Genomic DNA, 27,342 nt, shown 5'->3' with positions numbered 1-27,342 from the left:
CTGTGCTGCCTCGATAACTGCGGATGAGAAATAGCCCCGCGGGATCCGGTGGCTTGCTGGGATCCTGGTTTCGGGCACAGCAAAAGGATCTACGGGTTTCAGGCACAGCAGAAGGATTAATGCACAGCCCCTTCCCAGGGTGGGAGCGGGACACCGTGCTCACGGCGAGGACGATCCCCGCAGTGTTGATCCCCAGGAAGGCTGCGGGTGCCGTGGTGCAGGGATCTGCTTGGACCCTCGCCCCAATCTGTGCCTCGGCTCTGCTGGCCCAAAATTGGGAAGAGGGGGTTTTGCGGAGTGCGAGGGAGAGGGAGCTTTTGGGCACTGTCCCCCCGCATCGCCACCGCTCTCCCAATATCGTTCCGGGTGAGCGGTGATTTACGGCCAGCTCCCGGTGCCTGGGCAGGGGGTAAGGCGTGGGTGGGTTGGTGTGACGGGCGTTCGTCGTGACTTGGCCTCCCCTAGCATCGCCCACGCTGCCGTTGCCACCGCCGCCAGCTCCACGGAGGCCGGCTTGGGCGGCACGCCGCACGCCGTGCTGCCGCTAATGGCACCGGGCAGGAGCCGCCCGCGGGCACTGCTGGTTAAGCAGTGTTTAATTGCTTACCAAACGCCCACCGGCGGGTGTTGTGCAACGCCTTTCGCCGCCGGGGAGCCCCGAGTGGGGAGCAGGGATTGCTGCTGTAGGGGAACGGGCCGGGGGTGGGGAGGATACGGGGTGCAGCGACCCAGCACCCGCCCCGGCACTGCTGTGCCTGCACACAGGGTGGTGATGCTGGGGGGGGGGGGGGTTGGTCGGGGCTTCCCAGTGCTTCCAGTCGTGGAGGAGCACTGGGGGGGGGGGGGGGGGGCTGATGCCCCAGGGCCTGCCCCAGCCGTGTGTTCCCCTGCTTTTGGATGGAAACCCTGAACCAAGGGGGACTTGCATCCTGACCCCAGGCACAGGCACACCTCCGCAGCTCACTTTGGTGCTGCAACGCTGCTCCAGGCCGTGCCCTGCCTGGATCGGGTCCCTGTGGGGTGGCTTTTGGGTGGCCCCCAACCCACACCCAGCTGTAAGGGGCTGGTGGGGGCCCCCAGAGCCTCCCGGGGAGGTGGAGGGGAGGGCGGGGAGGGAAGGGGCTGGGGACAGGGATGTGGAGGCAGAGCACCGGGGGCGGGAGGGGACCTGCCTCCTTTGCCATCCCTATAAATAGGAGGGACTGGGAGCAAGATTGCACCTGTGGGACTCCAGCTCCAGCAGGAGAGCAGGGCCAGGGCTGCACCTTGCTGCTCTCGCCTCCCTTCCAGCTTCCCGGTGCTCCAGCAGCATGGGGACCAGGGGATGGACGCTTCCAGCCTTCGTGGGATGCTGCCTATGGATTCTGCATGGTATGTCCCATATTCTGCTACCCCAGTCCTTGCAAATCCCCGGCGCAATCTGCCCCAGGGGGTATGGATGAGATGTTTTTTTTCCTCCTGGCTTCATTGGAAGCTTTTCCTAGGACAAGTGCTTGCAGTCCTTCACAACCAAAAAACTAGGGAAGTGTTTTAGGGGGCAGGCATGGCCCCACAAGGTTGGGTGCAGCCAGGTCCCCCCGCAGCAAGGACACCAAAGGCAGGCACTGGGGGTGCACCAGGGCTGCTCCACCTCGCCCACAGCCCAGCTCCATGCTAAGGCTCCTCTTGCACGAGCATCCCCGCTCGGGCGCCGCAGGGTGCACGGCATTTCCTGCTCTATGCGCAAGAATTAAGATAAAACATGGATTTATTAGGGTGCAGAGTGCCAAAATAACCTGACTCGGGGACTCGGGTGACTCACTGTTTTCCCCGAGCTGAGAAGGGAAGCGGCTCATCTCCTCTGGCCGATAGGGAAGGGAGGGGGGTTGCTGCAAACACCTTAATTCATCAGGCGAAGACGGGAGCGGGGCAGGAAGGGGAAGGGGAGGAAGCAGCCCGGAGGAAGGAGAGCTGGGGGGGGGTACCCCAGGACTGGGGCAGGAGGCAGCGGTCATTGCTGTGGCACGCAGCTCTCGGCACGCCACCGAGCCTGGGAGGCCCCTCTGCTGCTGGGGGGCCGGCGGCCTCGCGGGGGGAACCTGCCGAACAGGAGCACCAGGGCCGGGAGCGGGCTGAACGCCCAGTCTCACCCGCAGGGTGCTGATTAGGTCTCCCCTAATTGCAGCCGCCCGGAGCCAAGTGTCAGCAGATCCTCCGGGCTGCTGCTCCATCCCTCCGGCGGTTGCACCCCTGTCCTAAAAATAGGGCTGGGTGGGACCTCAGCACGGGGCTGGTGTCTGCCCTGATGGGCGGCTGCTCGGCCCCTCCTGCAGCTTTGGGGCTGGGGAGAGGCTCCTGGGGTTGGGGGGGGTCTCCATCCACCCCCTGCAGATAAGGGCCTGGGTGCGGGGCAGGGTTTTGGCAGAGAAAGGGGGGCTGCAGTGGGCCAGAAGCCATTTGCAGCCAGCAAACGTTTCACCAAACCGTGGATGCCCTCTCTGCCAAAGAGCTTTGGGTAAAACATATTTAAATGTCTCTCAGACACCCAAAAGATTAAAAAAACGCAAAGCTGCGCCCAGGGGTGTCTCTGCAGCGAGGCAGAGAGCACTAAGGGGCTTCCCTAAGACTGCAGAGCTCTGTCCCACGCCATGAAGGAGCAAAACAAAGGAGGAAAATTCCCCTTTGTGCAGGCACACGGATGCCTGCAGCCCTGCCTGCTTTGTGTCACCCCTGCCCCGCTGTCCCACCGTCCCCTGTGCTCCCACCCAAGGAGCAGGGGGCCGCTGGCCCCGTCCCCCCCCGTAACGCCCTGCTCCGTGCTCCCTGCAGGGCTCGGGGCCGCCGTCGCCGTCCCTGTGACCACGGAGGGGCCGTTTGGTGCCCACACAGCTTCTCCCACCGCGGCGCCGAGCGAGGCACGGGGCGCCCTGCCGCTGGGCGCCGCGGGGACGAGCACCGCCGTGGCTGATACTGAGACAACCGAGAGCATCCTCGCGGGACGCCCGGCCAGCCCGTCCTTCCCCTCCGGGGCCAAGGCAGATTTGGTGACCACGACCAGCGCTCCAACCAGTGCTCCGGCTGCGGGGAGCGATGCTGAGGCTGGGCTCAGCCCCAGCGCAGCAACACAGGCTCCCAGCGGAGAGCCCCAGGCGGTGACGGACGTGGCCACGTCTCTTAATGCGTCCCAGGGAAACCAGACGGTTTCGGCTGCCGCCTTGGTTTTCACCCCCCAGCCTGCTTTCACCCCCAGCGCAGAGCTTGATGTAACGGCGGCCGCTCCTGCTGCACCCCCCGGGGCCACCCCTCTGTTTGCAGACATGAGCAAGGACATCCTCGCGTCCGTGACAAGGGAAGGAGCGGACTTGGAGCCCACGGCTGATGCCACATCCCTCCCTGCCACCCTGCCTCCAGCAGCCACGGGGGCAGAGCCGACAACCAGCAGCCCCCTGGGTCCCCATGTCACCGCACTGCTGAGCCAAGGGCAGGCCACGGCCACAGGAGCTGCGGAGGAAGGTGTCACCCTGCCTGGGGACAGCCAAGGAGAAGGCAGTGCCCCCTCCTCGATCCCCAGCCCCGGGGCTGGGGGGCTGCTCACGACACGGTGGGACGAGGTGCTGAGTGGGACCGTGGGTGTCACCCCGGGGCCAGCTCTGGGGTCTGGCAATGCGGGAGATGCAGTAAATGGTGCTGTTGGCACAACTGATTCATCCCATCTGGCTCCAGAGAATGGGACAGTGTCGGGAGCAGCGGAAAACCCAGGGCAGACCTCCCTCCTCGCTGGACAGGCAGGGCTGAGCCCGGCCACCTCACCAGGACCGGCCGGAGGCGGGGATGGAGATGTGCAGGGAGCCCCAGCGGTGTCACCGGCCAGCCCCGGCTCAGTCCCAGCTCCTGCAGCCCCCGAGGCACCTGGGGAGCGAGGGGACACGGCCACCTTGCTTCTGGCCTCCAGGGCCCCCACGGATGCACAGAGCGACACGGATGCCCCAGCCCCATCCATCACGCTGCCCCTGCCCACGGGGGCTGTGGGTCCGGCCGAGCCTTCCCTGCAGCCTGCCCCATGGCACAGCCCCACTGGAGAACGGCAACCGCAGCTTGCTGCCGCTCTGCCGTCCCCCACGGACACCCCCAGTGCTCCCGGGGCTGCTTTCCCACCCCCAGGGGCTGCAGCTGGTGATGGGGCAGAGACAACAGCGAACCCCGACCTCGGTGCTGCCCCAGGAGCGCCTGCCTCGCTGTCCCCTGGGGGGTCACAGCCATGGGGGACAGCAGCCGCTGCTCCTGAGGGAGCAGATGGAGCTGGCACCGTCCCGAATTCAGCTCTGGATGCTGCCAGCCTGGCTTCTTCTGGACCTAATGGCCTGGCAGGGCCTGCTCAGGGGGACACAGCGGACACGGCACAGGCAGGGGGCACAGGGGACAGCAGTCCTTACGCAGGCACCCAGGGTGACACCAGCTCTTCGTCCAGCAGCGCTCAGCAGGGTCCCGCTGACACCGCAGAGCTGCCGGCAGCCCCGGCAGGAGCCCTGCCCAGCACCGAGCTGTCCCCTGCTGCAGCTCCTGGGGACGGAGCAGGAACAGCCCCGGCACCAGAAGAAGTGTCCCCGCCTGGTCCCATGGCTCCCGGCCATGTGGGGCTGGAGCCCGACCTCTCAGGGGCTGAAGGACCAGGACCCCTGCCCAGTCAAGCCCCCGGTGCTCCCAGCGCTGCTTTCCCACCTCCTGTTGCTGCGTCTGGAGCTGTGTTTGGGACCAGCAATGGGGCAGAGATGGCAGCAAGCCCCGACCTCGGTGCTGCCCAGGGAGCCCCCATATCCCCATTCCTTGTGGGGTCACAGCCGTGGGGGATGGCAGCTGGTGCTCCCACAGGAGCAGCTCTCCCTGGGGCTGAGGGACCAGGCACAGGCTTCAGTTCGACACTGGATGCCCCCGGCTCAGCATCACATGGATCTGTGGGACCCCCATCGCCCACCCTCGGGGTCCAGCCCGGTGCAGACCTGGGGGTGCCGGGAGCAGAGGGTCAGGTGCTGGGAGGCAGCAGGACTGGGTCTGAGCCATCCCTGAGCTCCTCTCCTGGTGCTGGGATGGAGGCTGGGACACATCTATTGCCTGGTGCTGTGTCCCTGCCCGGTCCTGCCTCTCCCGGTGACACACTTCCAATATCTTCCACTTCGGAGAACGGTGCAGCAGCAGCCCCCATGCCAGCAGCAGCCCCTGGCCCTGACCGCCTGTCCCAGGGCTCTCCGGACAGCGAAACCGGCCCAGAGCTCGCCACGGCGCAGGGGACCAAGAGCGCAGGCGATATGGCAGAGGCAGCAAACCCAGGGAGCAGAAGTCCCTACACGGACACCAGCTCTTTGTCCAGCAGTGCTCAGCAGGGTCCCGCTGACACCACAGAGCTGCCGGCAGCCCCAGCAGGAGCCCTGCCCAGCACCGAGCTGTCCCCTGCTGCAGCTCCTGGGGATGGAGCTGGAGCAGCCCCGGCACCGGCAGAAGTGTCCCCGCCTGGTCCCATGGCTCCTGGCTACGTGGGGCTGGAGCCCGACCTCTCGGGGGCTGAAGGACTGGGACCAAGCCAAGCCCCTGGTGTTGCTTTCCCACCTCCTGTTGCTGCGTCTGGAGCTGCGTTTGGGACCAGTGATGGGGCAGAGACGGCAGCAAACCCCAACCTCGGTGCTGCCCAGGGAGCCCCCATATCCCCATTCCTTGTGGGGTCACAGCCGTGGGGGATGGCAGGTGGTGCTCCCACGGGAGCAGCTCTCCCTGGGGCTGAGGGACCAGGCACAGGCTTCAGTTCAGCACTGGATGCCCCCGGCTCAGCATCGCATGGACCCGTGGGACCCCCATCGCCCACCCTCGGGGTCCAGCCTGGCGCAGACCTGGGGGTGCCAGGAACAGAGGGGCAGGCGCTGGGAGGCAGTGGGACTGGGTCTGAGCCATCCCTGAGCTCCTCTCCTGGCGCTGGGATGGAGGCTGGGACGGATCTACTGCCTGGTGCCGTGTCCCTGCCCGGTCCTGCCTCTCCCGGGGACACGCTCACAGCACCCTCTGTTTTGGATTCAGCCAGCCCAGGTGCCCTGGGAGGAGTGGACGCTGCTCCCAGTGCTGTGCAGCCTGCCCTGGGTGCTGGTCCTGGCGCCCATCCTCCTGCAGGAGGAGGTGGGGGCGAAGGGGCTGGGGCTGGAAATGGGGAGTCCCCGGGGGTGTCCCAGGACCTGGACGGAGCAGCCGGAGCCTCTGGTGGAGGAACGGGAGCCGTGCTGCACTCTGCATCTCCCTCCCCATCTCCCGAGGGATCTTCTTCAGCCCCGACAAGCGGTGGAGCTGCTGAGGGAGCAGGAGGTCCTGGAGCTGGTGGAGCTGGTGTAGGACTGAGCCCAGACCCGGAGGCTGCTGGCCCCCAAGGCAACGAGGAGACCCCTGTGCCTGCCCCCGGCATCCAGAGCGGCGCCGACCTCGGGCTCTCTGATGCAAACCTGAGCCAAACCAATGTGGTGCAGCTGGCCGGAGGAGAAACGGGAGCCTCGGCCCCTTGGGCACCTGCCCCTGGTGCCGGCACAGCAGACGGGGCAGGGGCCATCATCCAGATCACATCAGGGGTGCTGGCCCCCTCCGTCCTGTCCTCTCCCCGGGAGGTGCAGCCCCTGGTCCCGGTGGCCCCGGATGCCTCCAGCCCCTTGCTGGCTGCCTCTGCTGGGGGCGTGGGGGGGAGCTCAGCACCAGCACCCAGCGGGGGCCCCCCCTCTGCCTCCGGCACCCCAAGTGGGAGCAGCCCCTTGGCACTGGGCTCCCCACTGGCTGCAGTGGTGGCAGGTGCTGGGAGCGCTCTGCCAGGGTCCCCCGAATATGAAATGTCCTCAGGGATGGCAGCACCTTTGGGAGAAGAGTCCCCACGTGCCCCCGCGCCCGCCAACGCTGCCCCTGCTCTGCCTCCAGCCTCAGAGAGAGAGGATGCAGCAGCGGGGGCGGCCGCGGGCCCCCCGCCGGTTTCCTCTCCGGTTTCTGGAAGTGAGTTTGGCGCGGGGACACGGGGAGAGCTGGGGGCTGCCGTAGGGGGGGCTGCCCCCTTCCTTCCTCCTCTCCAGCCTGGGGGCCCCGTGGTCCCCCCCAGACCCTCGGTGGCTGAAGGCAGAGGGGACACCGATGGCCCTGTGCCTGGGGAACCACGTCCCGGTGTCTCTGTAGGACCAGGAGGAGCTGGGGGAGCCTTGGAGACCCCCACTCAGCCCCTGGCGGGGGGCAGCCCGGGGTCTCTCTCTGTCCTTCGTCCCGCTGGCCCCGCTGCTGGCAGCCCCCTGCCCAACATCCCGGGGCCGGGACCTGCCGGGGGTTCATCGCCCCCAGCCCTGCACCCCTCCTTGGGCAGCGCCACCCCTGCAAATGGGGTCCCTGCCGCCGGCGGGGCGAGCATCCCCGCACCCATCCCAGGCCACAGGGGAGCCCAGGGGGGGTCTCCCCCCACCACCCTGCATCCAGCTGTGTCCTGCAGCCCAACCCTGCCAGCTCCCAGCCCTGGGGGCAAGAAGGGCCTGCCGGGGCCAAGGAAAAATGAGGCAGCCTCTCTCGCCACCCGTGCATCATCCTCCATGCTTCCAGCTCCACCACGATCAGCAGCGGCTGCCCCGGTCCCTCCGCCCGGCCCCACAGGTAGGTGATGCAGCGGGTAGGGCAGGGAGAGGGGTGGGAGAGGGATCCTGCAAGGGAAGGTGATGCGCAGGGTGTCCCGGTGTCCCCCGTTCTCCTGCTGCCCGGCCTGTGTCTCTGAATGCAAAATGGTTTCAGCCATTTGTGTTGGCACAGACCAAAGGTTTTGCTATAATCGAGTTTTTTTTTTTAATTATTTTTTCTATGGTTTTTTTGTTTGTTTGTTTGTTTTTCTGTTTTAGTCGCAGCCGTGTCCCTCTATGGATATGGACCAAGGGAAAACGACCGCGAGTACGTGGAAAGGAGAGTGGACTTCAACTCTCCGCTTTTCAAGCCCGAGACTGGGTTCCCGTTCGGGAAAACCCTCCGCGACTCTCTCTACGTGAGTCTGCATTGCCCTGACTTGCTGCGGGGTGGGCGGCCGTCCCCCAAAAACCTTGGGGAGACACCAGGAGCTGGGGCCCGGCTTGGGATTCATGCAGGCACGGGTTGGTTGGGATGCTTGCAGGGTCTGTTTGCGGCAGGAGGCGACTTCGTGGCCATTTCATCTCCTCCCCCTGTGCTCAGTTTACAGACAATGGCCAGATCATCTTCCCAGCCTCAGACAGCAGCATCCCCGCATACCCCAACCCGCCTCCCGGGGGGTTCAACGGCCACGAGGAGGTGCCCATGATCGCCGTGTTTTGGGACAACGCCGACTTCTCCAGGGGCACCGGCACCACCTTTTATCAGGTGGGTGAAGCCATCCTTGTGCGTGACCACGTTAAGCACCTTTAGGTGATCCACGTTTGCGGATGCCCCTTGGGATGTATGACCGATGGGGCTGGCGGGTGGCATTTCAATTTTCTGGGCCAGATCTAAGAGGTTTTGGTCCTGTGTGAGTCCATCACCTGCACAGAGGCTGAGCAGAAAGGCTCTGCCAGCCAAACACGAGTCTCAGCGCGGAGCATCACGAATGAATCTCCCTTTGAGACCCAAAATTCAGCGCTGCCTGTGCTTTGCTGGGAGACAAAGCATGTGTGCGCACCCTAAACCCGCAGGAGTTCCTCACCCTGAATTCGGAGAAGCCGCCCTTCATCCGCGACGTGGAGGCGAAGGTCCGGCGGTACCTGAGGTCCTCCTACTCTGCAGCCTGGACCCTGAAGGTCACCTGGGACAAGGCACCTGCCTACGGCGTGCGGGGCGACAGCCGGAGGGTAAGGGGCTGCCGGGGCTCGGGGGTGGCCGGGTGCTAAAGGTGAGAGCTGCACCCATGGGTGCCTGCACAGAAGGAGCCGTTTCTGCCAAAAATGTCAATCCTGAAGCCGCCCAGCCTCCATTTGTCGTGTCAGGACGCCAGGCCCTCTCTCCACCACCACCTGCAGCGACCCGCACCCTATTTTAAATTTAGTTTTAAACGCAGCGGCTTTGCTCGGCTTCTTACCCGCCTGCCATGCTTCTCCCCAGACGAACACGTACCAGGCGGTCCTCACCACCGACGGCTTCAGGTCCTACGTCCTGCTCCTGTACCAGGACGGGGGCATGCGGTGGGATTACAGCCAGCTGCCGGCTGCGAACGTGCTCATCGGCTACACCAGGTACTGCGCGTGGTGTTATAGCACAGGGCTGCACTGGGGCTGCTGGCTGAGCCGAGCCGGGAAGGGCGATGCCTGACTCTCCCCCTTCCCTCTGCGCAGCGGGGATGGCTCTTACCACAACGATGACCTGACTCAAGGACCCCCGGCTGCCAAATATCGCCCCGACCAGTTCAGGGGATACAACACAGGTAGGGGCACGGCCCTGGGAAGCTCTGCAGGGGGATGGGGACATCCCCAGGACGGGGGTGGAATCCAGCTGGTGCAGCAAGGCTCTCAGAGAGGTCATTGTCAGTGGGATTTCACCCCGAGCACATAAAATGCCACCCCTGGGCACCTGCTGTGCCTTGAGGCTGAGCCTGAAACACCCTTGGCACATCAATTTTTGGTGCCATGGCTCTGTCCTGGGGATTTCTTCTTTGTCAAGTGCTGCTCCCCCCCATTTCCCTGGCATTGGGGGACATTTGTGTATGGGGTCCCCGGGGCTGGGGGCATCCCGGTCACATCTCGTGCCTCCCCTCCTGCACAGATCTCCGTGGGCTGTGGCTGTACAAGCTGGAGAGCCGCGTGGGCATCAACTACCGCCTGAAGTGCCTGGCGTGGACGGGGCAGCAGCAGGAGCCGCGGACATGGAGCCAGGACCTGCCCGCCTGCCCCTGCTCCCTGCAGCAAGGGCAGCAGGACCCGCGCTTCAAGAGCAGCCGGGGAGGCAAGTGGCACCGCCGTGCCCAGCGTGTCCCCTGCGGGGTGGCTGGGTGTCCCCTCCTGGGTGTCCCCTCCTCAGTGTCCCCTCTGGGGGGGGACACCGCCATCCCCTTTGGGACCCCTGCAGCGCCCAAAAGCTGATGGCAGCCCCGTTTTAGGCTGGTGGTCTGCCCGCGTGTCCATGCTGCACTCCGCCTCTCCCAACCGGTATGGTGCCGGCGTGCGCTGCCTGTACGACAGCCGGGGGCAGTTCGTGGAGGGGCGGCAGGAGAGGTACTGGAGGTCCTCCAGACAGGCGTCCCCATACCGTGGTAAGCACAGCCGGCCTCGGGCATCCCAGAGCTGCTAACCAAGGCATGGGTGGGCTGGAAGCATCCCCGTGCCAAGCTGCACGGCACCAACTGGAGCCTATAAATTGTTTTAATCCCCGTGCCACCCTGTCTTCTGGCACTTTGGGGGGTGCACGGGGCTGTGCTGCGGCGAGCGCCCTGCTTGCTCGGAGCCAGCTGCCCCTACTCTTCTCCACTCAGCAGTCCCTGCTTCTGATTTCTTTAATCCTTGTCCCCAGACCAGGAGCTGAAGCTGTACGACTGGTGCTGCAACCAGGCGGCAAGCGCCCGCCTCTGCGCCCGCTACGGCGAGAAGAGGCCGAGGATCGGCTGTGACGGATACCAGGCACTTGGCATGGGTGGGTCCCCAGCCCCTGTGTGCTGGGGCGATGCAGCCTCTGCAACAAAGCAGGGGACGTCCCAGCCACCCCCGGTTAATGCAAGAAGAGCCCTGGGCAGGTCAGATGGGGAGGGTAAGCAGGTTGGGTCCCGCTGCTCCGTGCAGCACCCAGCAGCTCCGTGCAGCACCCAGCAGCTCCGTGCAGCACCCAGTTCCTCCATGCAGCACCCAGTACCTCCATACAGCACCCAGTCCCTCCGTGCAGCACCCAGTACCTCCATACAGCACCCAGTCCCTCCATGCAGCACCCAGTCGCTCCCCTAGGCAGGCAGCTGGGGGTGGCAACACCACAGTGACAGCGGCTGTCGGTGTGAGCTGACCTGGGTCTTTCTTGCAATCCGCAGCAGATTCCTCGGAAGACAACGACTCAGAGGAGCAGAGAGGTGAGCGGGCTCAGGGGGCTCCTCTCCACCAGCCTCCACTCCTCAGTCCTGCTGCCCCCTCCCCAGGAGGCAGAAATCCCCCTGGGGGGGGGGCGCTGCTCACCCCAGACCCTCAGGTAGGAGATGGCCGAGCTCTCACCACTTCTTTGCAGATGAGGAGGACGAGTAACTCAGGGGATGCACATCCACAACGCGGTCTGGACCACGGCTGATCCTCCGAGTCCTTTGCTCCCGATCACACCCAGCAAACCTGCGTGTTCCCCTGCGTGTCCCCGCTCCCCCCGGCAGTGGTCACCCCGTGCCAGTGGTCACCTTCACCGTAGAAGTTCTCATTTCCCCCCCAGGCTGCCACATCCTCGCTGGTGGCAGGGGGACAGGCAGTGCCACCGTGTCCCTTGTCCCTGCTCCCCTGCCTGAGGCTGGCCGGGCAAGGGCTGGTGCTGCCTCCCGTGCTGGCGGGGGGGCTCAGGTCACCTTGCATGGGGCCACCCCCACGGTCAGAAATGCTGGGGGAAAAATAATAATTTGTGAGTGTGAGAGAGCATCTGCACTTCTTCTGAAACCACAAGTAGTCCTTGTTAAATCTAGTCTCTTCAATAAAGTGTCGGAAGGTCTGAGCATCACTGTGGTGTCTGTCAGGGCAGGCAGGAGGAGGATGGGGGCAGGCTTGGAGCGGGGACCAGGGCCCGACCAGTCCAATCTCGGGGAGCTGTGAGGTGGGGTGCGCACACTACGCAGCAGCATGCTGTCATTTCACATTTATTCTGTTCATAACGGGTCATGATCCCTGGGCCCAGCTGTGCCGTGCAGGGGCACACCAGACAGACTCACCCATGGATGACCCCAGTCACTTCTGCAGGTCCTCAGCAGAAGGCAAGACCCCTCTCTTTGCTGACCCAAGCAGCCCCCCAGCAGCACAGGCACCTCCCACAGCCCCCAGATGCGATGCACCATGCCCAGCGGGCACGTGCCCGGAGCCCCCCATCCGATGCTGTCCCTGCCCCGGGCGGGCACGGATGCCGGGACCCCCGGGAGCGGCCACGTCTCGCTGCTGGGGAGGCTGCAGGGAGGCTACGGCTGCAGGGCAGGTTGGTTTGGAGCCCTGACCTGGGGTCTCTTGATCCTTATCTGCAAAGAAGAGATGGGACAAGCGGTGCTGGTTTTGCTACGAGCCCCAGTAGCAGTGCAGCCCCTGACGTCCCTGATGTTTTGGGAGCGGGCACCGCAGGGCAGCTCCGATGGACTTTGAGCCCCGGGACAAGGACATCGGTGCCCGGCCAGGCCAGCGCCACCCCACGCAGGGGGCAATAACCCCAGGCAGACCTGGACGGATGGGTCGATGGCCTGGAGCTGCGGCTCCCAGAGCCTTCCTGAGCCGTGGGAGCGGGTGCTCTCTGCTCTCTCTGCTGCCTTCGTCAGGGCTGGGGTGGGGGAGAGGAGCAGAGCTGGGGGGCACCGGGGGGCACAGAGCCACCCCAGTGACCCAGCACGTGCCCGAGCTGGGGCACGGCTGCCGCACAAAGCAGAGGCAGGCTGGGTTGGGCTGCAGGGTGTGCTCACAGGAGAACTGCCGAGGCCTCCAGAAGGTGTCCTTGGTCCTAGGAGAGGGGCACAGAATGGGGACAACGAGTCAGGGGAGCTGGGAGAGCCCCTGCCTTGTCCCAGGCCCTGGCGTGGGGAGCAGTGACTGAGTGTGGGGTAGATGGGGCTATGGGACAAGGATTTAAGGGAAAAAAGCCCCTGCTATTACACACACACACCATTTCTTGCCCAGCCCCAAGTACAAGTGACAGCCAACGCTTCCCTGCCCAACTCTTTCCATGGGACCATGAGTTTCAGTGGAGAACATTTGGATGGCATTCAAATTCAAGTCAAATGGAAAGCCCTTCTGTAACTAAGCACTGGGTGGGATGAGGAAGAAATGCAAATAATTTCTGACACAGGGGTGAAAAAGGAAGCTGAAATCACCCCACTGATGTTATTGTACCAGGTACCTGCAGCAGGGGCTGGGCCCTGCTCAGCCCCTTCCCCAGGGCAGCAGCACCCTTTGCCCTTTTTTCCCCAGCATGGATTTTCCACTACATTTTCATCCTGGCAAACCTCTTCCTGAGGCCCAGCCAAAATTCCCTGCTGCTCTCACACCCCACAGCACCCATCCCGTGTGGGTCCAGCCCGCGCTGCCCTGAGCCCCTCACTCACCCCCAGGGGTCCCGGTGCCGGCGGCGGAGGCGCAAGGCGAGGCAGGCGGCGGCGAGCAGGAGGCAGAGCAAAGCCAGGGCCCCCAGCAGGATGCCGAGGAAGGCGGCGAGGCTGACGGCGAGCTGCTCGCACCGTGCACCGGCCGGGGAGAAGATGGAGAAGGGGGTGCAGCTGCGGAGGGGACGGAGCCGAGGTTTGGCTGCGGGGAGAGGCGGCCACATGGGGTGGCCTCCACCGCGGTGTCACTGCTACCTACCTGCACGTGGGGCCCTCGGGCAGGTGCTGGCACCGGCCGCCGTGCTGGCAGTAGCCCTTCTTGCAAGGGGAGATGCAGAGGAAGCCGGAGGTCCCCACGTAGTCCAGCTGGTAGCCTTCGTAGCCGTACAGAGCGCAGGAGAAGTAGTGCCTCAGCTCCGCTACCGTCACTGGCGAGAGATGGCACGGGTTTGGCTGTGTGGCCCATAATTCGGGATGTCCATGGGTTTTGGGGCAGCATCCCCAGGTCCCCCAGAGATGGATCCCTTGGATGGGAATCACCACCGAGCCCTCTCCTCCACCCCACAAACCCCAGGGCACGCCGGGTGGCAGGGGATGGGCCGTGGGGACACCACGGTGCCGGGGGCACTCACGTTTCACCACGTCGGTGACATTGTCCAGGTGCAGGTGCTCAAAGAGGAGGTGTGTGCCCACATCTCGCTGTCCCCGCCGCCCGTTGAAGGCGCTGACGATGGCCCCCACCAGCTCCTCGTTCAGGAAGCGGATCACGGAGCTGCTGCTGCCGTAGCTGAACTCGGCCACCACGGCGAAGGCGAAGCCAGCAGCTGCCCTGCGGAGAGAGGAGCCGGCTGCTGGCATCCCCGCCAGCACTGAGCAGGGCGGCCAGGATGCACCGTGCCTCAGTTTCCCCACGTGTGGGCAGGGAGGGAAAGGAGGGGGCTCATTACTATAAGGTATTTCCAAGGGTTTAACAGTTTTGGGGCTGGATAAATAGAATCCTGGGTGGCCCAGGGGGAAATGCCCCTTGTGCCCCAACCCTCGCCTCGTCTGCTCGACACTCACATGCGGGTGATGTTGGTGTTGCTCTGGAAAGCCTTCACCTCCAGGGAGCCCAGGATGGCCGAGACCTGTGCCAAGGGGTGTGGGGGAGTTAGAGGAGGGGCTGTGGGCACCGTGCCCCAGCCCCAAGGGCTTCTTGGGTCTCGTTCCTGCCTTGGGGACCTGGCATGTGGCAGTGGGGAGCACATGGGAAGGTGACAGCCATGGCCCAGGAGCTGCTGGGATGCCATGGGAGGGGATGCACGGGGTGCAGGAGGCACGGGCACCCCACGCCGTGACATTCCCCCATCCCTGAGCCACAGTGACACCCCGTCCCCTGCCAGCTACGTACGGTGACATTGACTTCCCCAGCTGTGGCATTTTGCAGCGCCCTGACCCGCAGACACACACTCCTCCGGGGCAGATCTGCTGGGCAAAACCACAGCGGTGCCTTTTGTGCCCCAGGGCTGGCCGAGCCAGGACGGGGCACGGGGCACAGGCACCCACCTGGGCTGGCTGGGGGCCGAAAGTCCCCCCCTGCCACCAGGCAGCGATGGTCGGTGAAGGCCGGGGGACACACGCAGGTGGGCGTGCAGGAGGAGGGGTGCAGGTGGCAGCGTCCCCCGTTGCTGCAGAAGCCCTCGGGGCAGGACTGGGACCCGCAGGCTGTGCCACAGCCCGGCCCCTCGCCTGCGGGACAGGAGCAGGGGTGACACGGGGACACCAGTCTGTGCCCACACGGCTCAGGGGCAGGCACTGTTCAAAGTGCACTGCTCCATCCTCGCCGCTCCCACGCTGCGCTGCCTTTCTTCCCCTCTTTTTTTTTTTTTGCCTTTTTTGGGGCCGAGATCCCAAAGCACATCTCAGGATGCCATCACTCACCCTCCACGCCAGCTGGGCAGGAACAGATATAGCTGCCCACGGTGTTGGTGCAGGTGCCGTTCCCCGGACACGCCGTCCCCTGCGCGCACTCGTCGATATCTGCGGGGACAACACTGCATGGCACCAGGCAAAGCCCTTTGGCACCCCATTCCTCCCCAAAGCCAGCCCTCATCACCTGAGCAGTGCCTCCCGTCACCCGTCAGGCCGGGCGGGCAGGGGTCGCAGCCGGTGAGCAGGTCACAGCCCACCCCAGGGAAGCACCCCTGGGCGCAAGGGTCCGGTGGGTGCTGGCAGAAGGGACCCGAGTAGCCGTCGTCACACCTGCAGGCTGCCAGCTGCCAAGGGGACGGGGACACCGGCTTAGGGGACACGAGGATGGATGGGCAGAGAGGATGGTGCCGGAGGAGCTTCCCGGCACGTGGCGCTGCCCCATGCTGTTACCTGCAGGGAGGAGCCGTTGACGGTGGCCGTGTCGTTGTAGTCGCACTCGTGGCTCGTGCGGCAGCTGCAGAGGGTGAAGCTGAGCTGGAGGAGGGCAGCGAGGTGCTGGGAGCCCACGGCCTGCAGGGTGACGCTGAGCGGGGCCGTCCCGCGGGGCTCCCACGTCAGGGTGCCGTTCTCTGCGGAAGCCAGAGGAGGAGGTGGGCACGCAGTGGGGGTCACATCCCTGTCCTCCTGGAGGGGTTCCCCCTGGAGCCCGGTGTCTGTGCGGTGCCCATCCTGCCCCGGCTGCCCGCTGTCCCCATCCCTACCCGAAATGTTGAGCTCCGGGGAGATGTGGGGGACAAAGAGCGCGCCCGGCCCCTCAGCTCGGTACTGCCTCGTGACCCGCTGCGTCCTGAAGGCTGTGAGTGACGGGTCGCCGGTGATGACGGGAGGGAAGGCGTCTGAGGAAACAGCAGCCCGGTGTGCTTGCCGTGTGGCCTTGGCATCCTTTGGCTCTGTGTCCCTTTTGGCCAGGAGGGGACAGACCCCAGGCAGGTGTAGCTGTGACCGCCCACCAAAAATCCCCCCTAGATGGCATCTCCAGAGCTGGAGAGCAGCCAGCCAGGCAATGCAACTCAAGACCTTGGTGGCATCTATCCTGCTGGTGGCACCTCCCAGGTGTGGAGAAAAATCCAAGACCTTGGACCTCAGGAGTCGTTATCCAAGCCCATGCCCTCGTGGAGCTGAGGACCTGCTCCACTTACTGAGCGCCGTCTTCTTCTCCTGGAAGTCCTCCACGAGGCTCTGGGTGGCCAGGCCCAGAGTCACATCCCCCGTGCTCAGCGTGTCGTAGATGCACTCCTTGCTGCCGCGGCACTGCGAGGCTGCCCGCTGGTACTGGCTTTCGTTCTCCTGCCGCAGCCGAGACAAGAAGATGGGGGTGAAGTTCTTCTCCGGTGTGGCCAGGGGCTGGGTGAACAGGCTGTGCTCTCCAACAGCCCCTGCAAGAGAGTACACCGTGGGTAGGGCCTTCAGTTTTTTAAAGTTTGTTCTCTTCAGGGATGGTTTACATGGAGCAATGAAGAGACCAAAGGGTTCCCTGGCACCAGTCTTGCCGAGAGAAATGTCCAAATCTCCCTAGCCAAAACATGGCCAGAAGGTGCTGGAGCGCGGGGATGGCCAGGGTGGATCCCAAGCCCAGCCTTACAGGTCATCCCGTAGCTGAAGATCTCCTCCTCGCTGCTGTTCACAGGGATGATGGTTCCGTTCGGCATCTGGAAGTCATCTGCGGGGTTGTTGTCCCACACACCTGTGGGAGCACCACCGCAGGATTGGGGTCCCCTCTCTGGTGTCACCAAGGGACACCCAGAACCACGCTCCCACCGCCTCTGCCGCCCGCTTTGGGGTGTGAAGGAGACCTTGCACCCTGGCCCTGCAGGCATGCCGGAGGAGAAATGAGGCTGCTGTGGCCCAGCTGGCAGTGCCCTCACCCAGGAGGCCCTTGGTGCTGTTGCGGTACCGATCCGGCAGGCTGCACACCACGCTGAGGAGCCCGGCGCTGGCTGAGATGGAGATGGAGACGGTGCCGTCAAAGGTGGCCGTGACGGAGGAGGCGTTGACCAGCAGCACCCCAGGGCTGTAGTGCACCTCGGCACCCATGTCTGCAAGGGGATACGAACACAAGGGGAGAGCCCACGTGAGCCTGGGTCTGAAGTGATGCCTCTGAATTCGGGAAGGGGAGCTCTCCCCATCCCCCTGGCCAGGTCCCCGTGGGATAGGGACACCCCTCAACCCCCCCAGACACACCGAACGTTTTAACACCACCTCCTGCTCACCTTGGGAGTAGGAAAACTGGATGGTTTGGTAGTTCAGGAGGACTTGGATGTCACCCTGGCTCCCCAAAGTCCACTCAACCTGCAAATGGCAATGGATGTCCCCATCAGCCCCTCCGCTCGTCCCTCCCCACCTCCTGCTGGGGACGTGATGCTACACCCCGTCCTTCTCCAGCCCCAGCAGAGATATTCAGCCCGGGGGCCGTGCTGGCACGCTCGTCACCCCAAGCAAATGCAATATAATGCAGCTTGGGTGGTTGTATGGGTGAAGATGGAGATGACCCCTGCTGCCACCGTCCCGGGGCACATCCAGGCTGCCACCGCTGCTTGGCTGACCCTTGGAACATGGAGAGCTGCGGTGGTGGGCTCCAGGCTCTCTCCTGCTGCTCAGGGGCTCCTTCTGGTGACGCTGGGAGATGTTGCTTACTGAAATGGGTGCGGGGAGCAATTCTGCAAAGCAAGGAAGAGCACGCACAGGCACTACCATGTCCAAAGGTGGTCGGGGTGCAGCTAGAGGGCTGGAGCAGCCCGTGTCCCTGCAGGGCTCCAGGCCCATGCTGGACAGCTTGCAAGAAGTGTCAGAGCCGTGCCTCGTTAGTCTTAGCCCAACCCACTGCCCTTAGCAGCTTGCTGGGCTGACGGGAGGTGGCAGGATGTTCCTCTGGTCCCGAGCACTTGTAGGTACGTGCAGATGCAACACCCAAACTGCCCGAGGGACCTGTCCCGTTAGATGCTCAAACCGATTCCTCGGTCACTCCTACTCACTGTGGTGGTGGTGCTGGAGATGTACTGGGCAGCGAAGGCCACGAAGTTGGTGGCCTGGGCTGTGCCGGTCCGGGCCGTGCGCCCTTGCAGCACGAAGCTGCTCCGGGCATCGCCGACCTGCAGCAGGACAAAGTCCCCGAGGCCATTGAACGTGTAGGTGAGGCCATCCAGGGTGGTGATGTGGGGATCCCCGAAGGCACTGGCTGGAGTCCGAAGGAGATGGAGATATTTTGGGGGGGAGGAAGGAAAACGAATGCTAGTGTCATCGCATGGAAGAGGGCAAATCACAGTGCTCAGCAGTCTCCATCAGGATGCTGTGAAGCGTGGGTGCCTGGCACAGGGACCACGTATGGCTGTGCCACCTGCCCCGGCACAGAGGAGAGGGACCCTGGGGACTCACCGGGGGTGGGCGGCAAGTATCCCTCGCAGCCGGTCCTCGGTCTCTTCTCGGCAAACCTGGTGCAGAACCGGGGCTTCCCCACGCGCCGGCAGCACCACTCGAACGCCTCCAGCTCCTCGTCTGCGGGAGGAGGGCGGATGGGTGCCGGGACCCCGCTGCGCCTGGAGAGCACCTGGTGCACGGGGGGACCCTGTGGGTGCTTTAGGGAGCACTGTGCCCACTTACCGGCCGTGGTGTGGGTGGGTGGGCTCCAGGCTCTCTCCTGCCAGCCCTCCAGAAAGCTCGTGCCTCGGTACACACACCGCACCCCAGCACCCGCCCGGCTGGGGGACGCGGTGCGCAGCACCCTCATGGCGGTGTCTGCCGGGTCTGAGACATCCCGGGGGGTGGCAGCCGCCCCGGCTGCGGGAGGGGGCTCAGCCCCACGCTCAGCACCTCTGCTCCGGCGATAGCGGGGGTCCAGCTCGGCCTGGGGCCGCGAGCAGGGGCAGGGTGGCAGCTCCGTGCTCCAGGTGGCCGGGGCAGGCTGTGCCTGCAGCCACGCCAGGCACCGCAGCCGGTAGTTCACCCGGCCGCGGCTGTCCAGCCGGTACAGCCACAGCCCCCGCACGTCTGGGGGGACGACAGGAGAACAACACACACACATTGGAGCTGCAGCGACCACCAAAACCCCACGGGGGGGGGGGGGTCCTGACACCATCCGTCCCCCCACCAGCCCCGGACCAAGGGTGCCGTACCGGTGCCAGAGCTGCGGTGCTGGTCGGGTCGGTACTTAACAGCCGGTGGCTTTTGAGTCAGCTCGTTGTTTTGGGCATACCCATCGCCGCTGTGTAAAGAGAGCGGGTCTGGGGTTAGGGTTGGGTTGGGGGTCTCCCTCCCATGTCCCCCATCACCGCTGCCTGCCAAGCAAGAAGGGGAAGGGCTGCGGCGGGGCGATGGCTCGGCACAGAGAGCCCAGCAGGGTTTCAGGCTGGGGGGCTCCATGGGTTTTCCTGCCAGTTTGCAGAGAGAGGGTTTAAATGGGATGGGGTTATGCGAGGTGGGAGCTGGGCTCTCCTGGGCTGGAGGCCTCTGATGGTGAGGCCCAGCATGGTGGAGGAATACAAGGTGCCCCAAAACACACACAGACGTGGGGACACGGCACCTGGAGAAGCCGATCAGCACGTTCCCGGCTGCCAGCCCGGCGTAGTCCCACCTCATGCCGCCGTCCTGGTACAGCAGCAGGGCGAAGGACTGGTTCCCGTCGGTGGAGAGGACGGCCTGGTACGTGCTGGTCTGCGGGAACCCGCAGCGCCCCGTTAGCACCCCCAGAGCCTCCCTCTCCTCTCTCCGAAGCGCAGATCGAGGATGCAGCAGGATTGAAATTTAGAAATACATCGTGCCCTGGTGTGGGGCTGGGCAAAACCAAAGCGAGACCCCAAATACGCCATCCGGCTGGGCTCTGCCATGCCCCATCGCTGGTGGCTGTCCCCTTTGTCACCTGGCTGCCCTGCGCTCACCTGAGCATCGTCCTGCTGGGACGGGTACGCTGGGGCCTTCTCCCACGTCACCTTCAGGGTCCATCTCGCTGTGTATGGGGTTTTCAGGTATTTCTCAATTTTCGCCTCCACATCACGGACGAGGGGGTCTCGGGTAGAGCCGAGGGTGGGGTACTCCTGCTTTTTGCAAGGGGGGGTCGGTGGGTGAGGGCTGGTGGGGGCACTGGGATCTCCGGGCGCGGGTCCCCGGCGGCCCCGACCTGGTACCAGGTGGTGCCGACGCCACGCGAGAAATCTGCGTCCTCCCAAAACACGGCCACCGTCGGCAGCGCCTCGCGGCCGCTGAATCCCCGGGCAGGCGGGTTGGGGTTGGAGGGGACGACGTTGTCCGTGGGTGGGAAAATGATTTGCCCGTTGTCTGTAAACTGACCGAAATCACCCATTAGGCGCTGGCACCCGGCTCCCCGGGTGGTTCCCCCTGGCCTGGGGGGATTTTAATCCCTGCTCTGCACATGTGCAAGCAGTAAATGTCTATTTTAAGCTGGGAAAAAATAACATTCAGATTAAATTAGGTTTCTGTTCCATTTTTGTGTCTGTGTGTGTGTTTTTTTTTTTTTTTTTCCTATGGAGCTGTACAGCCCTTACACGCTCTGCGGCCACAGAAACTCACGTAGAGGGAGTCACGCAGCGCCTTCCCAAAGGGGAACCCGATCTCCGGCTTGAACAAGGGGGAATTAAAGTCCACCGTCCGCTGGATGCACTCCGTGTCACCTCCCTCCGCGCCGAACGGGTACAGGGACACCGCCGGGCCTGGGACGGGCAGGAGATTAATGGAGAAGGTTAGAAACGATTAACTTCTGCCCCAGCTTTCTCGCAGCCAAGACAAGCATGCCCTCGTGCCGTGGGATGCAATTTTAGGAATGACAGACGAGGAGAGCTCCTCCGGAGAGCTGTCCCCCGGGGTGCCCCCGCCCGCCCCAATCCTGTCACGATTTTTAACCCAATTTGGTCTCGGGTGACTCAAGCAGGGCTCGCATCTGGAGGAAATGAGCCACTTCGGTGACTCCTCCAATTTTGGGCTGGAATGCCGTGAATAATGAACCCGACGCGCTGTGCCCGGCACGTCCTAAGGCGGGTGGGGCGGGGGGGCTCTGTGCCTGCGGATGCTTAACCCTACAAACCCCGCTGCTTCCCGGGTGGGATTTGGGCAAAATTGTGAGCAGGTGTTTTGGTGATTCCACTTGCTTCAGCTGTAAAAGTTAAGGCAAAAAAAAACACAAAAAGAAGGAGAGCTGGGATGGGGAAGGGGTGCAGGGTTTGGACCCTGCAGTGGTGAGCGGGGAGCTCGGGATGCATGGATGGGGACGAACCCCCCAGGGCTTTGGGGCTCTTCCTACTGTGACCACGGTGCTGTGCCAGCCCACAGCCCCCTCCTCTTCATCGTCTTAAGGAGGAAGAAAATCGACTTACCGAGCCCGTGGCTGGGCTGGGGCTCAGACAGCTGGTGTCCGTGGCTGGCAGTGGTGTGAGCAGGCGTCCTCGGTGCGGTGGCCGGTCCCCTCTGTGTCCCCAAAGCAGGAGCTGCCCCAGTGGGGCTGGTGGCTGCTGGCGGGGTCCCTCCGGCCAGGCTGGGCATGGCAGCAAACGCAGGGCTGGCATCGTGGCTCGTCACCCTGCCCGGGGCGGTGGGGACATCGTGGGTGACAGAGGGGGACGGGGTGCTGCCGGTGGCCTTGGCCATGGCAGATGTGGTGTGCCCGGTCACCACGGGGGTGTCCCTGCTGGGGGAGCCAGCTGACGTTTCGGTGTCACTGGAGGGGACGGGGGCTGTCCAGGATGTGGCTGTGGCTTCCCATGTATACGTGCTGGCAGTGCCCAGCGAGGACGCCCCGACAGAGGGCTTGTCCTCAGCAGCTGGGCCATGGGTGCTGCTGGTGGCCTCGCTGGGTGGCCCAGGGGGGACACGGGGGCTGTACAGAGCGGAGGTGGTGCTGGAGGCAGTGGAGGAGGGTGCTGTGACCGTGCTGAGACCAGCATCGCTTCTTCCTGCTGCCGGACCGGTGGCACCGGTGCTGGGTGTCACAGAGGATGCCACCACCGCCGGACTGGTGTCCCCAAGCACGGGAGGGGACATGCTCACATCTGGCTCAGCCGTGCTGTGGCCGAGGACAGGGGATGGTGCTGTGACCGGCTCCGGCGCTGTGGGTGACACCGTGCCTGCCCCTGCCACAGGGTTTTGGCTGCCCGGTGCATAGGGTGACACTGGGGTGGCCCTGATGGTGCCTGGCTCGGCACCCCCAGCCGCAGGGGTGGGCAGAGTGTGGGGCAGCCCCACAGCCCCGTCCCCCGAGGTGCCCAGGGATGTGTCCGTGCCCCTGCCCACCGTTGGCTGAGCAGTGCTGTAGCTGTGCTCCCGCGTGGCCGTGCCAGGCTGAGCAGTGCTGCTGGCTCTGGTTGGGGGTGACACCGATGGAGTTGTCCCCACGGAGGTGTTCCCACCGCTGGGCGTAGCTGTCAGGGCATCCCCTGCAGGACTTTCATACGGGGTCGAGCCTGGCGCTGCCTGCGTGGTGCTGCCGTCTCCTGCTGGCCGGGACCTGCCCCCGGCTCCCTCGGTGGCTGTGGTTTGGGCAGGCTGAGCTGTTACAGGTGGGGGATCCTGGCTGCCAGCGGTGGTGCCGAGGGGCACGGCTGTGTCCGGAGCTGGGCTGGGCTCTGCTGTGGCCGACGGGGCCGAGCGACTGCCTCTGGGGACCAGGAGGGGAAAGCTCGGCGGCAGCTCGGTTTTGGGGACGTCGGTCCCTGGGGTGGATGGCTCTGGTGGTGGCCCGGTGGTGACGATGACATGGCTGGGAGCTGTCCCCGATGGGTCGGAGCCCACACCCGGGGACACCGTCCCCACTGCTCGCCCGGCGGTGCTGCCATCGGGACGGGCAGTAGGGGCACCCAGCGCTGGCAGCAGGGTGGCTGGGGACAGCGGGGAGGTGCCTGATGCCACCTCTGGGGGGCTGCTGGATGGGGACACCCCCACTGCCACCCCTGCAGTGGCACTGCTGTCCCACGGGATGCTTGCCCACGGTACCTTAGTGGTGCTGAGTGTCCTGGGTACCCCTGAAGCAGCTGGGGTGGCACTGGAGCTGCCATCCCATGCCATCGCAGTAGTGTCGCTGCTGGCTGGTGATGCTGTCCCCAGCCCTGCTTCACTAATTGGAGTTTTGCTAATGAGGGCAGCTGGCTGGGTCCCGGTGCCATACCCTTGGAGGGAAGACGTCGGCTTTGCTCCATCCGTGAGGGACAAGGACGTGCCCACGCTGGGGCTGGCCGGAGGGGATCTGTCCCCATCCGCCTGTGCCGTGGTGGTCCTGGGGACTGCAGAGGAGGACCCAGGGGAGAGGCCACCACCAGGGAGTGACACAGCAGGGGCCGTGCTGGGGACCTGCCCCGCGTCCAGCTGCATGGGGGTGGCCTCGCTGTGCAGGGCGGCAGTGCCCGTTGTGGCTCCAGCACCAGCGGCCACCAGCCCAGCATTTCCCAGGGCTGGAAGCGGCGCGGTGGGGCCGTGCGCTGTGGCGGTGACATCCAGTGCCATGGCTGGTGGTCCCAGGGACGGTGTGGTGGCACGGGGACGGGTGGCAGGGTTGGATCCAAGCAGCCCAGCTCCAGCAGTGCCAGGGGCTGGTGTCCCTGGCTCCGCAGCCTCGCTGACAGCAGCAGTGGCAGGAGGAAAGGTGACCGCTGCTGAGGATGCTTCTGGGGGGACTGCAGGCAGTGGGGTCCTGGATCCTTCTGTGGCTGCATGGAGAGGAGCCCCGGTGGCTGCTGACATGGTGGGGTCGGTGACACGGCCAGCCAGGGCTGCTGGTGGCTCCACGGAGTGGCCCGTGTCCCCGGGGGAGGCCGGCGAGATGCTGGCTGCAGTGGCAGGAGGAGAGGTGGCCGTGTCCAGCTCTGGTGTGGCCTTTTGGGACGGGAGCGCGGTGGTTGCGTATGGCTCAGTGGGACTCTTGCTGATGGCAGGGGGTGCTGTCCCTGTGCTGTGTTCGACACGGGATGGCACGGTGGTCCACGCTGTCCCCAGCGTCCCCTCTGCGGTGACAGCGCTGTAGGGCTGCGCCAACTCACTGGCATCGGTCGCTTTGCTTGTGGCTGAGGAAGATGCTTTTGTCCCCAGCACCGGTTGAGCAGCAAGGACAAGTGCCACTGGTGGAGACAAACCTCCGCCTGGTGCTGGGACGTGACCCGTCAGCGTACTGGCACCACCTGTAAGTGCTTTGGGCACGGTCCTTTGCTCTACAGGGGCGGCTGTTCCCGGTTTTGGCTCTCCAGCAATGTTCTCCAGCCCCCTGAACACCTCCGGAGCCTGCTGAGGGGCAGTGCTGCTGCCTGATGGCACTGTTCTGCCTGTCCCCTTCTCAGTGGGGACAGATGGAGCTGGGGACAACATGGCTGTGGCTGGCCCACCGCCGGTGAGAGCCACCGCGTGCCCTGCTGGCACAGGGGACAGCAGCTGAGGGGTGGCAGGAGCTGGAGGGACACTGGGCGGATGGCCAGCAGGGTTCGGGGAGGAAAACCCAGCCCCTGCCTGGGGAATATCCCGTGCTGCCAACCCTTCAGAGAGAGCTGCTGTGCCGGGGGGCTCCTCCTCCTCCTTGCTGGAGCTCGTGGGGACCTGTGCTGCCGTCACCTCCGTCCCTACATCACCCGCGAGGAGGGACAAGGCGCTCCTACCTGCGCCCGGCGGCGTGTGCGTCGCGCTCGGCAGTGCCGGGACGAGCTCCCCGGCAGGCAGGGACCTGCTCCGAGTGGCGTTACCTGAACTGTCCCCGGGGACAGAGGGCTGCTCCGGCGGACTGGCTGCGCTGCTGGGGGACACCTGGCACATGCCCAGCCTGGCCACGGTGGGTGACACGTCCGGAGGCAGCTCGGCGCTATCGGCCGCACGGGAGATGCTGCCCGGCTCTGCTCCTGCAGCCCCTGGCAGGGTTTGCAGGTGAGCGAGGGCAGGACGGGCACGCCAGCCCTTTGCTGCATCGTGGTTCCCATCCCTCCTCCCCACTGTGCCTGGCTGCTTCAAGAAGGTGTCCCCGTGCCACCAAGAGCAGCCCCGGCACCGCAGCTGGACAAACACCAAGAGCGAGGCGGACACCCGGCGCTCGTGCCTTCCCCTTGCACAAATCCCCCACCTGATCTGCGAGCCGATGGAGTGTGAACGCCTTGCACCAGCACTGCACACTTGGAAACTGGGGTCAGTTTTGGGACTGCTGGATGCCACCGTTCATGGCTCCAGCGACCTGACCCCAGAGCCTGTCCCGCGCCCCCGCTGTGGACACGCAGAGCGGCCGGCACCGTCACAGCCCGTCACCCGTAACCCAGGTGGGATCGGCCACCCCGGCACTTACCCAGCAGCACCCAGAGCCCCCAGCTCCAGAGCGGCCACCGGCACCCCATGGTGCGGCAGCAGCAGGCTCCCGGCGTCGCTGGCACCTCCCGTGGCTCCCGGTGTCCGAGGGGAGTGATGCAGCGGGGCGGCCCCGCCGGCGAGCACTGCCCCGTGCCAGCCCTCCTCCCGCTGCCACCAGCGCCACGCGCCCTGCCCCGGGGCACCGACAGCTCCCCATTCCTTAGGGGGTGGCCGTGTCCCAGCCCTGGGGACGTGCTGGTGCTGGGGGACACTCCTAGTCCTTGCTTTAGCCATGGGGAGGCTTTGGGATCTTACCTAGACCGACCCCATGGTTGACACCCCAAGGGTGGGGGCATCTGTAGGGTCGATAACTGCTGGGGGCTAGCTGGTGGGCTGTAAGAGGACACGGGATGGTGAGAGGGGCTGGGGTCCCCAGCACTGCTGGGAGGGGGTGCTCCCCCCCAGCCCGGCACCCACCCCTCCCCGTTTGCTGCCACGTCCTGGCCACGCTTGACCGGGCAGCCGATAACCCCTGGCACCCGTGGGCTCGCCGCCAAGGAGGAACAAGGAAGGGAGCAGCTCCCACCGCCTCGGGGTCCGGCGCTGCTTAACCCTTCCCCATCCCGGGGGCATGGCATCGCCCCCCCCGGCCACGCAGAGACCCGGTGGTGCTCATCCCACCCCTGCCCGACACCCATGGCCGTGCCCTACCCCAGCGCACTGATGCTTTGCTGCTCGGGGGCGATCCCTTCTCATGCAGCCCCCCCCAAAAAAAAATCCAGTCCCGGATGCTGCATAAGCCCAGCTGCCCAAAAGGGACCCTGGCTATTAGGGGGGCTCTCTGGGGATGGGGGCAGCGCACGGGGCACCCCAACTTTGCCCCCGAAGGCGCGGGGCGTTGCGTTCAGGGCTGATGACCTTAATGGAGTCCTTGCGTGGGGGGGGTTTATCTGCCCATCGGAGTGCATCCCATTGCAAACACCCACGCAGATCCGTGCCGGGGGGGTTGTTCTAACATGGGCTGGGCCGTCCCCTGGCTCGCAGGTCACCTTAAACCAGGGGAAGGATGGCGAGACTCACCCTGGCGTGCAACGGCCCCCCTGGACCTGGCAGGAGTCGTTAAGGTAAAGAAACGCTTGCTTCCTCCCTCTCAGGGCCTATTCCAGCTCCGGGATTTTTTAAAGGGGGGGGAAAAAACAAGTTGGTTAAGGCGTTGCGCCTCCCTCGCTTCATCGACACCCATCCCATGTCGATGACATGTCGTGACAGCTCTGGGTGGGGAAACTGAGGCACGGGAGAGCCCCAGCTGCCTGTACACAGGTGTCCCCCCAGCAGCACCACCAAACCTGCCTGTCCCCTGGGGAGCAGCGGGTGCCAGGGACCCGTGGCCGTAGCGGGGTGGCTCACGGGGACTTCTCCACCACCTCTGCACGCACACGGGGCAGAGGACACCCCAGGGACCACCGCATCCACCCCCCCTGCGCATTCAGGTGCTCCAGCACCCCGGAGGGCTTGGCCACCAAGGTCCCCCCCTTGGCGCGAGGTGGAACTTGGGGGAACCCAGCTAGAGGGGGGGGGGGGGTCCAACACATGCTAGGGGTGGATTAACACCGGCACCCCGGCTTGTGGGGTGCCAGCCCCCCACCCACCTCCCCGGCACCTGGCTGCGGCTTGGCGGTGCCACCCGGTTGCACAACGCCCCTCGCGTGGGTGGGGGCGACGCAGGGCTCGCCGCTCCCTGCCCGGGCATGAGTCACGAGCAGGCTCCCGGCACATCTGCTGCGGGGCGCGGGGGCGGCTGGAGCCGCGGGGAGGGGAAAGGGGGGGAACCGGGGTCGTGCCGCGGGGGTCCCCTTGCGGGGTGCCACGGGAGCATGGCTGCATCCCTCCTGGGAACGCGCGGCATCCCT

The 27,342-nt window shown here is 65.1% G+C and overlaps 3 protein-coding genes across 12 annotated transcripts; 1 reads left to right on the top strand and 2 right to left on the bottom strand.

Moving 5' to 3' along the window:
* Nucleotides 1-1,234: 1,234 nt before the first annotated feature.
* LOC106044813 (mucin-4-like) lies at nucleotides 1,235-11,634 on the top strand. Of its 8 annotated transcripts, XM_067002060.1 has the most exons (13): nucleotides 1,235-1,371; nucleotides 2,809-6,987; nucleotides 7,576-7,626; nucleotides 7,866-8,005; nucleotides 8,191-8,355; nucleotides 8,664-8,819; nucleotides 9,070-9,200; nucleotides 9,300-9,388; nucleotides 9,727-9,906; nucleotides 10,061-10,213; nucleotides 10,471-10,704; nucleotides 10,976-11,014; nucleotides 11,131-11,634. In XM_067002060.1, the coding sequence occupies exons 1-13, from the start codon at nucleotides 1,311-1,313 to the stop codon at nucleotides 11,181-11,183; spliced, it is 5,631 nt and encodes a 1,876-aa protein (XP_066858161.1). In that variant the 5' UTR covers nucleotides 1,235-1,310; the 3' UTR covers nucleotides 11,184-11,634. The 8 variants fall into 8 exon arrangements, with proteins under 8 accessions (XP_066858161.1, XP_066858155.1, XP_066858159.1 ...); XM_067002054.1 differs by lacking the exon at nucleotides 1,235-1,371 and having other exon boundaries at nucleotides 5,073-7,626; nucleotides 10,979-11,014; XM_067002058.1 differs by lacking the exon at nucleotides 1,235-1,371 and having other exon boundaries at nucleotides 5,079-7,626; nucleotides 10,471-10,590; nucleotides 10,979-11,014.
* Nucleotides 11,635-11,757: 123 nt separating this feature from the next.
* MUC4 (mucin 4, cell surface associated) lies at nucleotides 11,758-22,358 on the bottom strand. Of its 3 annotated transcripts, none has more exons than XM_067002061.1 (26): nucleotides 21,502-22,351; nucleotides 20,702-20,841; nucleotides 20,292-20,456; nucleotides 20,053-20,208; nucleotides 19,698-19,828; nucleotides 19,291-19,379; nucleotides 18,779-19,165; nucleotides 18,554-18,673; nucleotides 18,154-18,356; nucleotides 17,392-17,470; nucleotides 17,047-17,217; nucleotides 16,764-16,865; nucleotides 16,321-16,557; nucleotides 15,883-16,017; nucleotides 15,572-15,750; nucleotides 15,306-15,489; nucleotides 15,131-15,229; nucleotides 14,756-14,938; nucleotides 14,601-14,674; nucleotides 14,273-14,337; nucleotides 13,843-14,039; nucleotides 13,470-13,638; nucleotides 13,214-13,384; nucleotides 12,575-12,612; nucleotides 12,338-12,435; nucleotides 11,758-12,142 (listed from the first exon to the last, which is right to left on the bottom strand). In XM_067002061.1, exons 1-26 carry the CDS (start codon nucleotides 22,163-22,165, stop codon nucleotides 12,086-12,088), a joined length of 4,293 nt encoding a protein of 1,430 aa, XP_066858162.1. In that variant the 5' UTR covers nucleotides 22,166-22,351; the 3' UTR covers nucleotides 11,758-12,085. The 3 variants fall into 3 exon arrangements, with proteins under 3 accessions (XP_066858162.1, XP_047932843.2, XP_066858163.1); XM_048076886.2 differs by having other exon boundaries at nucleotides 15,306-15,465; nucleotides 21,502-22,350; XM_067002062.1 differs by lacking the exons at nucleotides 11,758-12,142; nucleotides 12,338-12,435; nucleotides 12,575-12,612; ... (1 more) ...; nucleotides 14,601-14,674; nucleotides 14,756-14,938 and having other exon boundaries at nucleotides 13,502-13,638; nucleotides 21,502-22,358.
* LOC136791465 (ice-structuring glycoprotein-like) lies at nucleotides 22,179-27,297 on the bottom strand. Its single transcript, XM_067002529.1, has 3 exons — nucleotides 25,431-27,297; nucleotides 22,415-25,005; nucleotides 22,179-22,187 (listed from the first exon to the last, which is right to left on the bottom strand). Exons 1-3 carry the CDS (start codon nucleotides 25,477-25,479, stop codon nucleotides 22,179-22,181), a joined length of 2,649 nt encoding a protein of 882 aa, XP_066858630.1. The 5' UTR covers nucleotides 25,480-27,297.
* Nucleotides 27,298-27,342: the final 45 nt, after the last annotated feature.

This window comes from Anser cygnoides, chromosome 9, assembly GCF_040182565.1.
Source record: "Anser cygnoides isolate HZ-2024a breed goose chromosome 9, Taihu_goose_T2T_genome, whole genome shotgun sequence".
Lineage (NCBI taxonomy): Eukaryota > Metazoa > Chordata > Aves > Anseriformes > Anatidae > Anser > Anser cygnoides.
This window is presented reverse-complemented; position numbering and strand designations above follow the sequence as displayed.

Bases quoted from the DNA above. Each gene is read 5' to 3' on its own strand.
- LOC106044813 (XM_067002060.1), top strand. From the start codon at position 1,311: ATGGGGACCAGGGGATGGACGCTTCCAGCCTTCGTGGGATGCTGCCTA. The intron at 8,356-8,663 runs GTGGGTGAAGCC...CTAAACCCGCAG, and splicing joins CCGGCACCACCTTTTATCAG to GAGTTCCTCACCCTGAATTC. The intron at 8,820-9,069 runs GTAAGGGGCTGC...GCTTCTCCCCAG, and splicing joins TGCGGGGCGACAGCCGGAGG to ACGAACACGTACCAGGCGGT.
- MUC4 (XM_067002061.1), bottom strand. From the start codon at position 22,165: ATGTCCCCTCCCGTGCTTGGGGACACCAGTCCGGCGGTGGTGGCATCC. The intron at 19,829-20,052 runs GTGAGCGCAGGG...GGGTTCCCGCAG, and splicing joins CCCAGCAGGACGATGCTCAG to ACCAGCACGTACCAGGCCGT. The intron at 13,385-13,469 runs GTAGGTAGCAGT...TCCCCTCCGCAG, and splicing joins CCCGAGGGCCCCACGTGCAG to CTGCACCCCCTTCTCCATCT.
- LOC136791465 (XM_067002529.1), bottom strand. From the start codon at position 25,479: ATGGGGTGCCGGTGGCCGCTCTGGAGCTGGGGGCTCTGGGTGCTGCTG. The intron at 25,006-25,430 runs GTAAGTGCCGGG...AAACCCTGCCAG, and splicing joins GGGGCTCTGGGTGCTGCTGG to GGGCTGCAGGAGCAGAGCCG.